We start from the raw sequence: 15,180 nt of genomic DNA on the forward strand, positions 1-15,180 counted from the left end.
ATAGCGTGTAAGCATTTAGGGCAAGGTGTTTAAAATTACAAAACCAATGAGAAATTACAGCCTTTTTCATTTTGTTTCTAAATATTGGCCTTGTGTTTGCTATGTCAACAGAAAGAAATGGTAAGCTTACTCCCTCCCTCTCCCCTCACCTCCAGACCTGTTCTGGCCAGTGGCTTCTCTCCTCCTCTTCTCCGTTAGAGAAAAATTTTGAAGGAGATTTAAGCTCAGCTGCTTTTACAGAATTGACAGCTGCTTTTGTTCTTGCATGTTCTAGAACTTTGGTTGACAGAGATGGACAGCAGTTCTAGAATTCCATTCCCTCAGCTCAGCCTCCTATCCAATTTGGGAAGACAACAGATTCCTTAACAAGGGAGAAGTGGAGGGAGGGAGCAGTAAGGGGACCAAAATGGACAGAGAAACAAGGGGAACGATATCCATCCCATTGCCAAACTGGTGCTGAAAGAAGAGGAAAAAACCCAGAGATGTTGCAGGGGAGAAATGGAGACAGGCAATGGAGGGGGGAGAGGGAAGTACAGGAGGCCAACGTGACACCTGTCACCACAAGTCACCATTTCCTGGGCTCTGGGTTCGTTACAGCCGGCAAAGAGAAACCCAGAGTCCCTCTACACAGTGTTCTTTTCAAGGAGCCAGGATAGAAAACAATCAGTATCCCCACCTTTTGTCTGATATTTAGCAGCAGTGTTGAAGAATACATCATAGGCATTTAGGGTATGTCTAGGTAAAGAAAGTCAATAGAGGTCAGCTTACATATTGTAGCTCACCTTAACCTTTTCATACAGTCTAGACAGAGCACCACTAGAATCAGCTAGCAGAACATCTCTACATCTAGCATCGGGATGAGTGTGCCATCACGCATCTATAACACTTAAATAAAGCAGCCACTCTTCCCTCGCATCTACAACACGTAACAACCAGACGTTTACACAAAGTCTAACTGAATATAGCAAGAAGGGTTTCTGGCTGCCGTTCCAAAGCACCAATTTGTACCCCAGAAGCAATGTTTTTCCCATCACTGTTGCAAAGTGCAATCCGAAAGTGGAAAGACAGCCTGTACTGGGCTCGTCTAGACAGCACATCAGTACAATACCGCATATAGTCTTGTTCCATTAAGGAAAAATGTTGACCAATTCTCCTATTACTTTTTTCTTTTTTACCCACCCCACAAATTAATAAGGCTGTCAGAACAGACATTAAAGATAGCCACCACCTACCTGGCAAGTCCGATGAAATACTGGATATCGGTGGATGATGGAACGGTACCGGGTAGTCCGTTAATGAAGGAGGAATAGCAGCAGCATCGACCGTTGTCACACTGGGCACTCTGACAGTAGACGGCTGATACATGAGAACCCTGTTTTAAACAGCATGGGAAATTACAAACAACCTGGCCGTTAGTTATGGAAGAGAAATTATGCACCGCTGTGCACTCTCACTCACAAGGTCACCATGTTACAACACAGCTATGGTGCGGCTACTCACTACACAGTATTCCACTCTAGTTTCCTCTTTCATAACAGTCTTCATAATAATATGACCATATCTTGGCTCTCAACAGCAGCTGTGACATAAGAGCAAGCTGGCATTAAAACAGGGTGCCGGGCCGGAGCTGTAAGTCTACCACTCTGAGACAAACGGCTGCCTGTGTCTGTGGAGCACCCTGGGAGGGACGTGCGGGCAGCCAGAGCCAGGAGAGCAGCACTCAGTGCAGCCTCTCCACGGAGCCCTTCCTCAGTGCCGACCTGTCACGCCAAGGGCACGACTGACCATTATTCAGCCCCTGGAGCACAGTTTACACACGTGGCAGTTAAATATCAAACCCATCTTTACTCACAGCCTGAGCCCAAGCTAAGTTCAGCTCTCCAGGAGTGTGCAAGCAGCTAAAACCCTCCTGCACCCCCCCACCTCCCTCCTGCTCGATTACTTCACGGCACTGTTAACGACCTGATACCGCAGGCGTTTAGGCACCAGCCACGTCATAAAATATTTCGTAAATTCCCAAACTGGGTGGAAACACCCAGAGTCCCAGCTGCTCCGCATGGCTCCCTCCAGCCCACCAGTGTTACCCACTCACAGCATCCTCCCCAGACCGCTGCACTGCTGGCATTTATGCTGATTCCGATTTCAGACGTCCCTACTCAAGCACCTCTTACACTCCAGCCTACGTTGCTTCTGCCTACAGGAAGACAGCCCCAGTTTTACCAAAACTAGCGTTAAGGCAAGGCTGTTTGCGTGAGATAAGCTACTCCCCGAAAGCCTAACTTTGAAGAATGAAAGCATGCCATTTCCATACCCAAACAGCAAGGAGAGACATTGGCCACAGACAAGACAAGAAAACTCAGTTCTTCTACAATTATGGTTGCAGGTAGCCATATCAGACAAACACAGGAGCACAGAAGGAAGCCTTGGTGCCTTCTGAAACTTCATTAAGATGTGTTTGTAGCTATTTTTTCCTTATGGAAATAAGAAGAGTCTCTTGCAGGACTCCTCCACAATCCTCACAGAGAGCAACGTTTCAGTATCACTGCTCAGAAGCTGTTGATGGTGACCAACGATTTGCTCAAAGACCTCACAGTCCTGTGGACTAGACACAGTACACCCACTCATTACTTCAAGAGCTTGCAAAACAGAAGGAGCGTGTTTTTACTGCTATTATTTTAGTACAAGACGTAAGCTGCTGCACTGAGAGACACAAGACACACACCTCACGCATGCAGTAACACTAATAAGCCATTGCTACAAGCTGACGCTTGGGATCACCTTTGTGGAGCAGTGACTGCTGGTGAGCCTAACCAGCACCCCCCTCTCCCTGCGTGCCTCCTGCGCCCTATGGGCCAAGAGCAAGAATGTTACGGAAGCCACAAACAGTAACTGCAGCAGAGTTGCACAGACTGGGACAGACAGAAGGCGGCACAACAGTAACAAAGCTGGTTAAGCCTGCTGCTGGAGTCAGGCACGACTACAAAGACGGAGCAGCTGACCGAGGACTTGGGAAGCTGTTTGGTTGCGCTAACCAAGGTGCAGGACTGACTGATAACCATGGCCCATAACACTGTCCCAGACATTCCAGAGTTCAACAGAGAGATGGAGGAAAAGCCCATCCTGATTCAAAACAGCAAAGCACCTCCCCTCCAAGCCCAACAAGATGGATGAAACACGCAGCACAGTCTAGTTTCCTGGGCACCAGAGCAGGTTAGATAAAGGGTGTAACAGCGAGAGAAAAGCCTTTCAGATGACACCAACGCAGCAAGAACACATAAAGCTCCTCCACTTGGCATAATCTGCTTTCTCAGGAGAATCCTGTCCATTAGCTTAATCAGCTTCCTTTTCTATGGAGAGAGATCCCTGCAAACGCAGCAACAGTCAGCGCAAGTCTTTTGTGAGATGTAAAACTATTTAATAGTGTTTTGCCTATACAAAGTTACTGTATGAATACAACCTTCTGCAAGGAGAGGCCTAGCAATTCCCCTCTGGAAGTGTGGATCCAGCTCCACACACAAACCCCAGTTCCTCTACACATCAGTTTATCTGAGACATTACAGAACAACAACTAACTTTAAAATTGACAAACCCTTTGGTTGGGCTCCCTTGTGTTTCAGACATAAATATGCACTTCCTTTTGGCGGGAGGATCTTCCTCTTCATCAGAAGAGCTTTCTATTGTCAAGTCAATAACGTCAACTTTCTTCTTGTTTACCTCATTGGCTACCGTCACAGAACACGGTTTGCTAACAACACTAGAACCTAAACAAGAAAATAAAAGACATCATGGGTTTTAAGAGGCTGTTGGCATCAGCAGTTATATCCTGGTTTAGCTCCTCTTCCTGGCCACTGCAGAGAATGTGGTGGCCCAGGAACTGTTTTATTAGTATTGTGTATCACGTTACAAATCTTAAAGCACAAGCTTTAATCTTTGCCTAGTAGTTTAAGGGCTTAAAACAAGAGCAAGCTTTTGTTTTCTTAACTGCTATTATAAAGAGCAAAGACTAAGCCCAAAACCACACATATTTAGAGGTACAACCACCCTTCCTTTTTAGTTTAAATGACAAGAAGGTTAGAAACATTAAGCCCTCCACAAAAACATCTACATCCACACACATAATCCAAGCTACAGCTAAGTCTCCAAGCCTTTTTGTTGGTTTGCAAGCGGTACCCAGATGTACATACTTTCTATTTTGGTGCATTGTGGACTTGAGACTTTCACAGCTTCTTTCTTTGGCCTCATAGGGCACCAGGATCCATCTTCTTGGAATTTGATCTCATCCACATCTGAACATTCATTAAGGATTTCCATAAAGAGCCTGAAAAATAAAAAGTTGAGTGGTTTCATTTTTGATTCCAAGTGAATTTTTTTTATTCAAAGTAAAAAGGAGACACTGTTGAAAAGCTACTTATGATCACCTTCAACCCACTGTACATACTCTTTTCCCTAGTTCATCTTACCTGAAAGCCTGTAACTGCAGCCTTCGCAGATATCTAAACCCGAGTATCCCAGCCTACCCATATTCCACTCCAACATTACTGCAATTCATGGATTTCCATACAAAGGATGATGGTTCCTGCTTCTGAATCAAGTCTGACACTTGTTCATGAGTTAAATTTTGAAGTTAATATCTTTAGAGGCACGAACACGTGAAAGGCGTTTCATCTATCCTTAGATGTCACATTTGGATTTCTCCAGAGGAAATATACTGAGGCTCAAGAGTTTGTCAGTGCGGTTAGGAGATGAACGATATGAATTTATTACATGGGAATAGAAACTAACAAGGTCTAATAACAGTTCCTCCCAGTCTAAAATATTTTGACAAATAGTATGAAACGGCTAAAGCTCGAGTCACAAAGTAGCTATCAAGTACATCATGAATAATTGTAAGTAATAGTGTAATCCGCAAACCCAGTCTCTTACCCGTCTAATATTAGGCTCTCGTAAGCTGCCTTTTTGTCACAGACAGGGCAGATCCAGGTAGGCTTCTTTTCATTCATTTGAAGATAAAGAGCAGCATCAAAACATTGCAGGTGTGTGCAAGTAACAGCCCGGCATGGGATTGTCAGTCTCATTTTTCCCAGCTGCAGGAGATGCATGTAAGGAGTGTCAGAACAGAAGACCATGAAGTCGGCCTGAATCGGCTAACACTGAAATCAGAGGCAGTCAGCGAAGCAACTGCCTCTTCTCACTACAGAGGTGCCTGGCGCTAAGGTCACAGCACGCACAGTGCACTTGCAGGAACAATAAAACCATCCTCAAAGCCTGAGCTAAAAAACAGTCAGAAGCATTTCTAACAGACCTGCAGCAACATTTCTAGGGGTTTCTTTTTATTAAAATACCCGCTGAAGTACGGGCTTTTGTCATTTCTTTTAGGCAAATATTTCAAGGGGGGTTGTGAGCTCCAGCCACGTTGGACTCAGATACCCATAATACCCGTTTCGACACTGAGCTTAACACACCAGTCACAGACAAAAAGCCAGTTTCTACCTGGGAAGAGAAACCCCAAGGCAACATTACCTTGTTACACTGTGATCAGTTTTTTTAATTTGTTACGGTAGCTGGCAGTGTAAACAATCCCACCCAGACAAGGAGATCAAGTTTTATTTATCACTGTATCCTTTAATTATTCTGTCACCCTGCTTAATTAGCCTCAGCGCCTCAATATATAGGATTACTCCTTCTAAAGGCCTCACTATATGCACGAGCAGTAACTTGATTCTGACTGCATTACAACAGAGACATTCACAGCTTTAAACCACTGTCAGCTGAAGGCTGCTACAACCAGGTGCTTGTAGATGTGCACCCTCCGCCCAACTATTTTCTGTTAATGAATCAATATATAACAAAAACCAGTGAAGTTTCTGAACTGGGGCCTTTTAAAAGTAGCCCAACTCTGCACTTAAGTACAAATCTGTGTACGGTAATTTCCAGCCATACTTACAGGACACATCAGAGATACCCGCAGACTGGTTGTGGCAATCTCACTGTCAGGATCTGCAGTTAGTTTTTCTTTAACTATTAAAATAAATTAAGAAATTATACACGGACATCATTATTTTAAATTATAATCTTGATTTTCCAGTACATGTACTTTATTTCCAGCTATCTAAAAAAACTAAGCATCTAAGAAACTAGTTCATAGCAATATCAAACAAAACAAAACTATTTATAAGCAACAAGCAAACACAGTGCATCACAAGATTGTTTGATGTGCAGCAGGTGCACCAACAGCTGTGATGGTTAGCACACCAAACAACCTGACATGCAAAGAGATAATTATAAAAAAAATAAAATAAAAAAATCGGTGAGTGAGGTACAATCAGCATCACATGCAAGTGAAGAGAATTTAGGACATCTACCTGCACCTCACAGCACACCACAGTAAGGAGTGCTCACGGCATTCCCATAAGAACATTCCAGATGGGATCTCATCGTGTGCTCCCTACCAGTGCAGGGACCCTTCAGTGAAGAAGTGCATGATGCCTCAGCACAGCAAAGGGAGCCTCTGATACTCTGGGCATGGACTTTGTTGTCATAACGCTGCAAATCCCCCAAGTATTACCAGTTTGTTTTAAAAGAGCCACCAACCACCCTCCAAAAGTACAGACGGGCAAATTAATTTGACTTACTCAGTGCTCTGGAATGATCGGGGTTTCTGATACCTTTCATTTTTAATCTCTGCAAGAGCATTGCTGAAGTAAGCTGACGAACGAGATACACAGACATGGAGTAATTCTACAAAAAGAGTGGTTAGAAATTAAATACCGGTTTCATACAGTACTTCCACTATGACAACAGATTGCTATTTACACCAGTAGCAGCATGCAGTAAAAACAAAAACATGGCGACTTTTTTGCTTATAGTTATGAAACACATTGACAGATGACTTCATCACTGTGGAAGAGCCCAACACTGCCAGAATTCTCCTGTCAGTGAGGTCCAGTTGTCCTACTCCAGTTGTGACTTAACTATGAAGAATAACTCCACAACCCGGAAACAATCCAGGCTCTTTTGTTGGCAAGATGAGTTAGACTGGTGACACACCTTCTCATACGTGTGCAGTCGTTAAGGACTCTGCACATTTGTCTCCCGAATCCTTCCCCTTTTCAGTGTCAATCTGTTAGCAGGGAGCTCAACGACAAAAGAGAGAGGAACGGCCTTTCAGGTGCAAACAAAACACCTTCAAATGGCAGGGCACTGCACCAAATCCTTTGTACTTTTTCTTTAGCTTGCTCTGCACTTTTCAGCCAGGCCTCATTACACCATATCCACTCCTCTGAGGCTGGCCACATTTCCTAGCTTTTACGACTCTTCCCTAATTCTCACCACTTGCCAGCTTCTTTTGTTCAGTATTCCCTCTCTCTTCAAGGTCACTAATGAAAAGAAAATTCTGCAAGCCCCACTACTGCAGAATATTAATGCTTTCAGCTGCAATCTCTTATTTCCACCCGCTGCCACCCACCTTCCTATGGCTCCTATACCATCTGGGCGCTGCATAAGAATTTTAAACAAAAACACCTACTGACCTGCTCCTCCTTTACCACCTATAGTAAAACCAGCTCTTACCTAGATAAGCAAATAAAGTGATCTAAACACATGGGAGACCACCAAGAAAAATGGCTGGGTTTTTTTCCTTAAAGACTGACCAACATTGCAGTTTATTCCAGAAATAATTCTGTAGGCTCAAGCCTGACCACCTCTGTGGGGTTAATGCCTCCTTCGCTCAAAAGCACTCCGCTGTCAGTCAGCCAGAGGCCAACAAGCCCCTACCACACTGTCCCCAAGGGTCTCATTTAGCAGGCGAGTAGAGACGGCTGCTACATGAGGTCTGGTACTCAGAGCAGAGCACCAACATTAAACCAAAGAACTCACTTTACCTCTCAAGGGCAAAGGGGAGTGCTAGGACAACCTCCAACTCATCTGCTTCCCCGAGAATACGTTTTGGTAGACACAGGGGCGAAGAAAGCAGGAGTCAGCGGGAGAGGCCAAGACCACACACAATACTGCTGTCGTTTCAAGATTCTTGTGCTTTATGACTGGGAAGCAACAGCTTAGATCTTTCCCTCCACCTCTGTTCTAGGAGAAAAAACCAAACACCAACAACCTGGCTATCAACACTGCCCTTCATTTATTTTCTGAACATTAGCCTTCTCTCCAATTCCTTTTTATAATCTTAACTAGTGTATAAAAGTTTATACTGGAGTATCACTTTGAAACGTGATGTCTCTGGTCCACAGATTCAGAGCGGGGAGAAGTGGGGAAGAGATAAGCTACTTTGATAATTGAATCCAGAAAGATTTACACAACTAGTCACAGGGAGAGGAATAAGTAGTTCTTGACTTAGCAACAGCTGAAAGGGCTACTGCAACAGCTATTTAAATCTAGGAAGAATTCAGAAAAAATCCTCACTCCTCCTTTCTTTCCTTGGTAAATCCACAGAGGAATTTCTAAACAGCTAAGCAGCCATTTTAAAGGCTAACTCCTTTCCAACTCTGATGAATGATGGCAGGCACTAGAAAGCAACGGGTATCATGTTCCAGCCACCACACTCTCTCCTGCCACCTGAAGTCTAGTGTGCTTTTCCCCCACGGCAGTTTTCCATGAAGTTTAGAACTGCACTATGAAGAGGCTTCAATTATATTTTTTTCCCTAGCTCGCCATCCTTGTCCACATTGAGTCACTTCTCCCTCAAGTCACCTCCAGAATACTCTTAATCTGTAAGAAAGCACACACCCCACACACAAGTATAGTCCAACCAAGCACGTCTGGGATCCATCAAGCCCAGAAACAGTTGGCACCAGCAGCCTGATACCTCCCCAGTAAACCCTTCCCAGCAACCTGCCATCTAAGAGCTTTCTGACCTAGACCCGTTTTGGTTTATTTGCAAGTACAATTATAAATCAACTCAGAGAGGCAAGTTTCACATAAAAAAAGATTTTCAAAAAACCCAGAGATGGAAGTCTCCATTAATCAGTTCTTCCTATGAAATAAAAAATTGCTTTTGTAAAACTACTTTGTAATACCTTGTTAGAAAATACAAAAACCTCAAAAGCCAATGTCAATGGCCCATTACAACAGATACTGAGAAACGTGCCTTTGAAAAAACAGCTACAGAATTTTATTTTTCACACCACCAGGCTACAAAGGAAGAAATTAGGTTTTTCTTTTGTTATTTTGTCACATCTGAACTGCTTTGTACTATTTACACCACAAAAAGTTATTGTTATTTTTGACACACATCAGGCAAGCCCTAACAGCAGGCTTTCTAACAGGAATTCTACATCAAAGTCTCTGCCATCTGTATGCAAATCTCACATACATTACTGTAAACTACAGTACATCTAAAGCAAACTGTTTCCCAGCACTGATAATACATTCAGTCACCTGATACTGAACACTTCCTGGTGTACATACACCTTGCCAGCAACACCAAGAAGCAGGGGAGAAGGCATGCTAGATGAGGTTATTCAGACAACTTCCCCAATCCTACAGAACACGCAGTTTACCTTTCCAATTTCAGAAGCCCAGGAAATGGAAATCTGGTTTGGCACTGCCGACGACAACCTAACCAGAGATGTTATATTCAAGGGGCGCCCAGGTCGCTTCTGTTCAATTCCATTTTTTGGTGGTGGAGCATATCCCTGTGGGAAGAAAAGACAACAAAAGCATTACCAAGTCTCCCCGCTGCACTCTAAAACCTGCTGAAACAGACTTGTTAGTTTTAAACAGATTTATGGGAAGCACATAAAGCCTAGAGGCTTTCTAGGCTGGAGACTAAATCCAACACTTTGAGAAATACCAGTCTTTGACAGTCTAATGCTACAAGTCAATTTTAAAGCATTTTTTGTTTTAAAGTGGTTTTACAGGAGTGCTGAAAAAGTGGAAGGGAATGCAGTTGCTCCAGGTAAGTTCGCTGGAAGAGTAAGAAGTAAATGTTGATGCTTTGTCCTTTTCTTCCGCCACCCTACTGAAAGAGCGTGGAACATCAAAAGGATGCAGCCTTAGTGACAAACACGGCAAGTCCTGAAGAGTTAACGCAGTATTTCACACCCAGAAATTATACTTAAGAAACAATAAATCTCATCCCAAGAACTCCACATCTCCTTGGTGTTTGCTTTGCCCTGCATCAACTACACCCAGACCCGTTAGCAACAAGTTGCCATCTGTACACTGCCAATGCCCCTGATAAAGGGCTGTGCATAGAATATTAGCTGTATTTAAGAGCTAATGGGCTCTGCTGTTATCTGCAGAAACCAAATAAACTGGATATTGTTTGCTTAGCTTTGATGAAGAATTTCATAACCTGGACAGCTTTTGTCTGTAGTTTATTTCCTACACGACGTCTGTGAATTGAATCAGGAGCCACTTGGTTTCCTTTCGCTTCCAGGCAAGCACACACCCTCCAGCGCATTGCGAGTGGAAAGTACTTGTGCTGTGGGAAGGAGCACACGGCCTGACTGCAGCTTATTCATCTCACCCTGCGTCTGTCACTATGAAAGCCAGCCAGTCTGCAGCAGCAGCTCCAACTCCGTTCTGAGCTCACAGACAGCCTGCAGTCCACTCATCTCAAAAACTCATCCGGCAAAAGAAGGATGCCAGTAAAAGATTGCAGCCCCAGGTCCTGCACAGAACCAACTGCCAGATTTCATTTAGTTCAAGCCAGTGGTGTTCTACAGGACAAACTCTCCCAGAAATTATATGCTGGAAAAATACACAGACGTATTATTTTACCCAGAGAAACACAATTTTTCCAAGTACTAGGCTGTGAATGTAAGAGTTACTTTGAAAGACACTAAGTCTGAAAATAAAAAACAGAAATAAATAGCCTCTTCCACTCACTAGCCAAGTGTATCAAGGACAACCACTGCCTTTAATCCAAGGACTCTGTGGCTGTCATATCACTTCCTAGGTTTCCAAAGCAGCTCTATTACTAGTCCATACACTTTACCTGACAACCAAGCCCCAGCTGCGCCCCACTGCTGCCCTTTACTAATTTCAGACAGGACTCTTGCTTGCAGTGACAGAATAGGGACTCAGAGCTTCCAGAGGCAGGCCTGCCATGCCAGAGCGGCAGAAAGCAATCACTGAAGCACTCTCTCTAAAAACTGTTTTCATCCCAGATGAGCGAGCCAGTAGCCATCAGGAACCTTACCACATATGCTTTATCACAGAACAGAGGCAGCAGATGCATGGGGACTGCTGACAATTTCACATTTAAAAGAATGAGTGATTTGCCTTTTCTTTAATCAGACATAACAGCTGCAGCCATTTATAGACTATATATCCATTTGCTTTGCTGTAGTAGGCCTTTCTCTACTACGACTTTATAATGAGCTTACGTGGACAAACACACCTTCCCTGCAATACTTAGGAGAGTATTTTCACGCATGCTGTACCAGCCACAATAACCCTGCTGGTCTCCAACCTAAAATGCAGCTGCTTTGTTTTCAAGAAAGCAAGGATTCAAGTCATCTGACATTTTCCAATATTTTTTTCTTTTTTGGAGACAGACTGCAGCACATGTGCTTTTTTTCAGTCAAGATTTTTATGTTTTCTTCCACAGAGCAATAGCCTTGAGATCCGATTCAAACTTGTACTCCTAGAACACTTTAAACCCTCCCTTCCTAGCCTTCCAGGAGTTAATCGAAGAGCCTCTCCAGTGGCCTAACACAGCCAGCATGCTCCAGCACCGTTTAGTTAGGCTGCCAATTCTAGTGGCTACCAAGTGCCAAAGTTATTTGGGCCTTTAAGTCTTCCACACTTCTCGCAAGAACTGTATTAGTCAAAACAGGTGGAATCTGCTCCAGGCACAAAGAAAAAGTCTATCACCAGAAAGGATGATTGGTCTTCTATCTGGTTATTTCCAACCTGCCCTGACGTATTTGATTTTGTCCTTTGAAAGAGGCCTGCAGCAGTCTGTGGAGGTTCCCTGAGAAGAAAAGCAAATTACCTTTTTCAACTTTGGCATTTTGTCTTGCCTGCAAGAGAAGTCAACAGAAGAACCACCTGCTGTGGTGCATTATATATAAAATCCTTGTTACTTGCCAATACATCAGCATGCAAGGCTCTACATTTACTCCTTTTAAGTCAGAACCGACACTATAAGAGCAGGACACAGAAGAATACAAGAAAACACTGTTAACATGAGTTGGCACAACCTGAAGCAGTACTGGCACACTGGCAGCATTTCTCTGAAGTTTCTGGTAAGGATTGCAGCCCAGGAGATGACCAAGAATGATTTACAGACATCTGCAGAGGCATGAACCACTATATCAGGGAAACACAGAACAGTACTCACTTAAGAACTGTACAAGCTGGCAATAGAGGCTGGCATCACTGATTAATTACCTAATACCAACACTACCAAGCTGCACAATAGCCGTCTTTCAGGCAAAGAAGTTATCTTACATTTCCTGCAACAGAAAGGAACCAGAGGGATGCAGACAGTAACCAAATCAACAGAAAAATGTTTACAGGAGGACTCAGACTGAGACTGTATTTGTCATTCAGCTCATAGTGAAGAAAGAGAGGAAAGGAAGTTGCCAAGACAATCATTTATTCACTTTTTCACCTAAAGTTTCTGCTGAACAGATTAAAGAATCCTGATGTGCAGGAAGAACCTACAGGATGTAAATGTAAAGCAAAGCATTGTCCAAGATGACAAACAATTTTTGCTATGACTGTGACATGTTACGCACAAAATGGATAGCATAACAGCATAGCAGAGATTATGCTAGTCTTACACTAGCAAGACTGAGAATTAGCAAACATCAATGTCCACAAGATAACATCAGACCCAATTCTTTTTGGCAGGTTGCTTCAAGAAAGGAACACAATCCGCAGAAGAAAATCCTCAAGTTTATCACAGAGAACATAACTGGCAATTGCAGAAGATATGGACCAGCAAACATATGAAAGAACTCCTCTTACACACTGAAGACAGAAGAGCAGTGATGCAATGGTTAAAGAAGCAGGGGGGAAGAAAATCTAGAGTCTAATTTAAACTGAGTAGAGGCGGTCATGGTTGTATATGGCAGAAGGGAGGGTACAGGACAACATATTTGACACTTCAAGAAGGTGACAAATGTTCTGAAAAGGCAGTTTCACACCTCCCCTCTCCACACAGCATTTTCCTAAACCCACTGCTGAAAAAAAAACGCTGTACTACTACTTTTCATGTCTTCTACAGCTTCCAAAACTATTTCAGAATGGGTTACATAAGAGTTTGTCTGTTCTGTTGTACAGTGATACCCATTCCAGAGACTTTTCAATAATAATGAGAGCTTTTCACTTTTTGTATATATTCAAGCCTTGAGGCCACCTTGCCTACGTACTAACTTTTGCAGTATCAGACACTACGAAACTGTGTAAGTGCCAACGCTGTTCTGTTCCAGTATCAGCAAACACTAGGAACTAACACGTGTCTGTTCCTCAGCCCCATAACAAACTCTGTTCCAACCAGAGAGAAGCAGAGCAGTGTAAGAATTTGTACACAAGGTGACACCATTCCCTCATTAAGAAGGAACTCAAGCCAATCCGAAATACAGATAGGCCAAACAGCCCAAAATGATCAAGTCAAATTCAGTTCTAAGACCTGTGAGGAAGATTCCCCATGCAGACACTGGTATGGTTTTGACATATTTTTGTTGACTGCAACAAATGAGGTTTGCTATAGGTGGCTAAAACACAATTAATCTAGCCATTACTATTATTACAGCCACTGGATATCTCACACAGCAAAGGTAGAAACCATATGCCTAACGTTAGCAACTACAGAAATTTGAGTGATAACAATAAACAGCTTGATTGTTTTAGCAGGCTAACATCACGGGAAAAAAAACACACCTCACAACTCACAAAGAAGCCACAAATACATACAAACAAGCTTACCGGCAACGGAAACAGCTTTCCATTTACTTTAATACACAAACTATTAGGGTAATTATCTTCTTGAGGGCAGCTTGTCTCTGCTAGGCATAACCTATATCCCCAAAGAGAGAAAGTGTCATTTCCAAGTGTCACTACATTCATATGTCCCCACAAACATCTAGACTTATGTTACATTAGCCAATTAAGAAGTCCTAAGAGAACACTATGAAAAAAGGTACCTTAGCTGAACTTGGACTGTGTAGTCTCTCCTGCCCCCTGGCAAGAAGTCCCTGTGATAAAAGACAAAAAAAAGTACCCATTTAGAAAGCAGATCTCGTATTCCAGCCGTATGCAGAAAGAACTGACACTCCTGTCCCAACATCACTAATACTGGGCTCTTATTTTAATTTTATTGAGCTATGAACAACTCTTGCGAGCAACACCTCTGTTTAGCTACTTCAACTTAAGTAGAACTTCAGGATTAGCATCCTCTGTCAGGAGTTTATAGTAACAATAAAGTATAATGTTGCCAGAGAGAAAAAAAACCCATTAATTCTCCTGGCTTACACCACAGGTCTTGCAACACAAACCCAGGGACAAAAGATAAAAGCAGCTTTCGATTCCTGCAGCCAGGAAACATGCAGGGAAGAAAAGCTTACCACCTCTCTAAATAGTCACAATTACTTGGAATCAATCAAGTAATTGTTAGCTCTTTAGTAGCATAGGATTTACCCCAACAGCACATACAGTCTGTGCACAGTAGTTTCTGAAGAAAAACAGAACAGATAAACTCAGCATAACTTTAGTGTAGTGAGGATTACCACTCTGCATCTGCAAGCTTACGCGATGCATAAAATTAGTCCAAAAAACCCATGCTTTCTGTGGAAATTTTGCAAAAGTTTACCTATGCCATGTGACACGTTTACTTCTTACCTGGAAATACAGATTTCTCTGACCTGTTGAGGTGTTAAAGCAAAGATAAAAAACTTCTCTTGGAACCTCTGAATACTGCTCTGTACTAGAAAAAAAAAAAGAAAAAAAAAGACAGACAAAAGAGGTTTAACCATGGTGATTAAAGTCTTGATTAAAACAGGACCTACAATTGAGCTTTTCCTGGAACAAGGTGTAAGTCACTTAATATAATCAAATTGTGGCTGAACTGCAGGTAACCGTCAACAGGAAAGCAATGTAACAAATCATTCATTCAACTATATTCAGATGGCTTAATATCACATTACACTTCAGTACTAAAGAAGCTTGGCAAGACGTGTTATAATCCTTTCTCCCAAGGGAGAAAGGTTTAAACAA

At 42.8% G+C, this 15,180-nt stretch overlaps 1 protein-coding gene across 19 annotated transcripts in view; it reads right to left on the reverse strand.

The window, feature by feature from the left end:
• Positions 1-15,180, reverse strand: part of LOC121080799 (E3 SUMO-protein ligase PIAS2) — a 33,445-nt gene that overhangs the window by 4,358 nt on the left and 13,907 nt on the right. For 6 of the 19 annotated variants that reach the window (XM_040578948.1, XM_040578938.1, XM_040578945.1 and 3 more), the window contains exons 3-13: positions 14,806-14,890; positions 14,112-14,162; positions 13,894-13,984; positions 9,510-9,644; positions 6,633-6,738; positions 5,945-6,018; positions 4,924-5,084; positions 4,185-4,318; positions 3,574-3,761; positions 1,233-1,372; positions 677-735 (exon numbers count right to left, since the gene is read on the reverse strand). In XM_040578948.1, the coding sequence (XP_040434882.1) occupies positions 677-735; positions 1,233-1,372; positions 3,574-3,761; positions 4,185-4,318; positions 4,924-5,084; positions 5,945-6,018; positions 6,633-6,738; positions 9,510-9,644; positions 13,894-13,984; positions 14,112-14,162; positions 14,806-14,890 (1,224 nt within the window). Of the gene's footprint in view, positions 1-77; positions 1,373-3,573; positions 3,762-4,184; positions 4,319-4,923; positions 5,085-5,944; positions 6,019-6,632; positions 6,739-9,509; positions 9,645-13,893; positions 13,985-14,111; positions 14,163-14,805; positions 14,891-15,180 lie in introns of those variants that run through there. The other 13 variants (XM_040578953.1, XM_040578946.1, XM_040578952.1 and 10 more) reach the window with 5 other exon arrangements.

Source organism: Falco naumanni, chromosome Z, assembly GCF_017639655.2.
Source record: "Falco naumanni isolate bFalNau1 chromosome Z, bFalNau1.pat, whole genome shotgun sequence".
In the NCBI taxonomy this organism is placed as follows: domain Eukaryota; kingdom Metazoa; phylum Chordata; class Aves; order Falconiformes; family Falconidae; genus Falco; species Falco naumanni.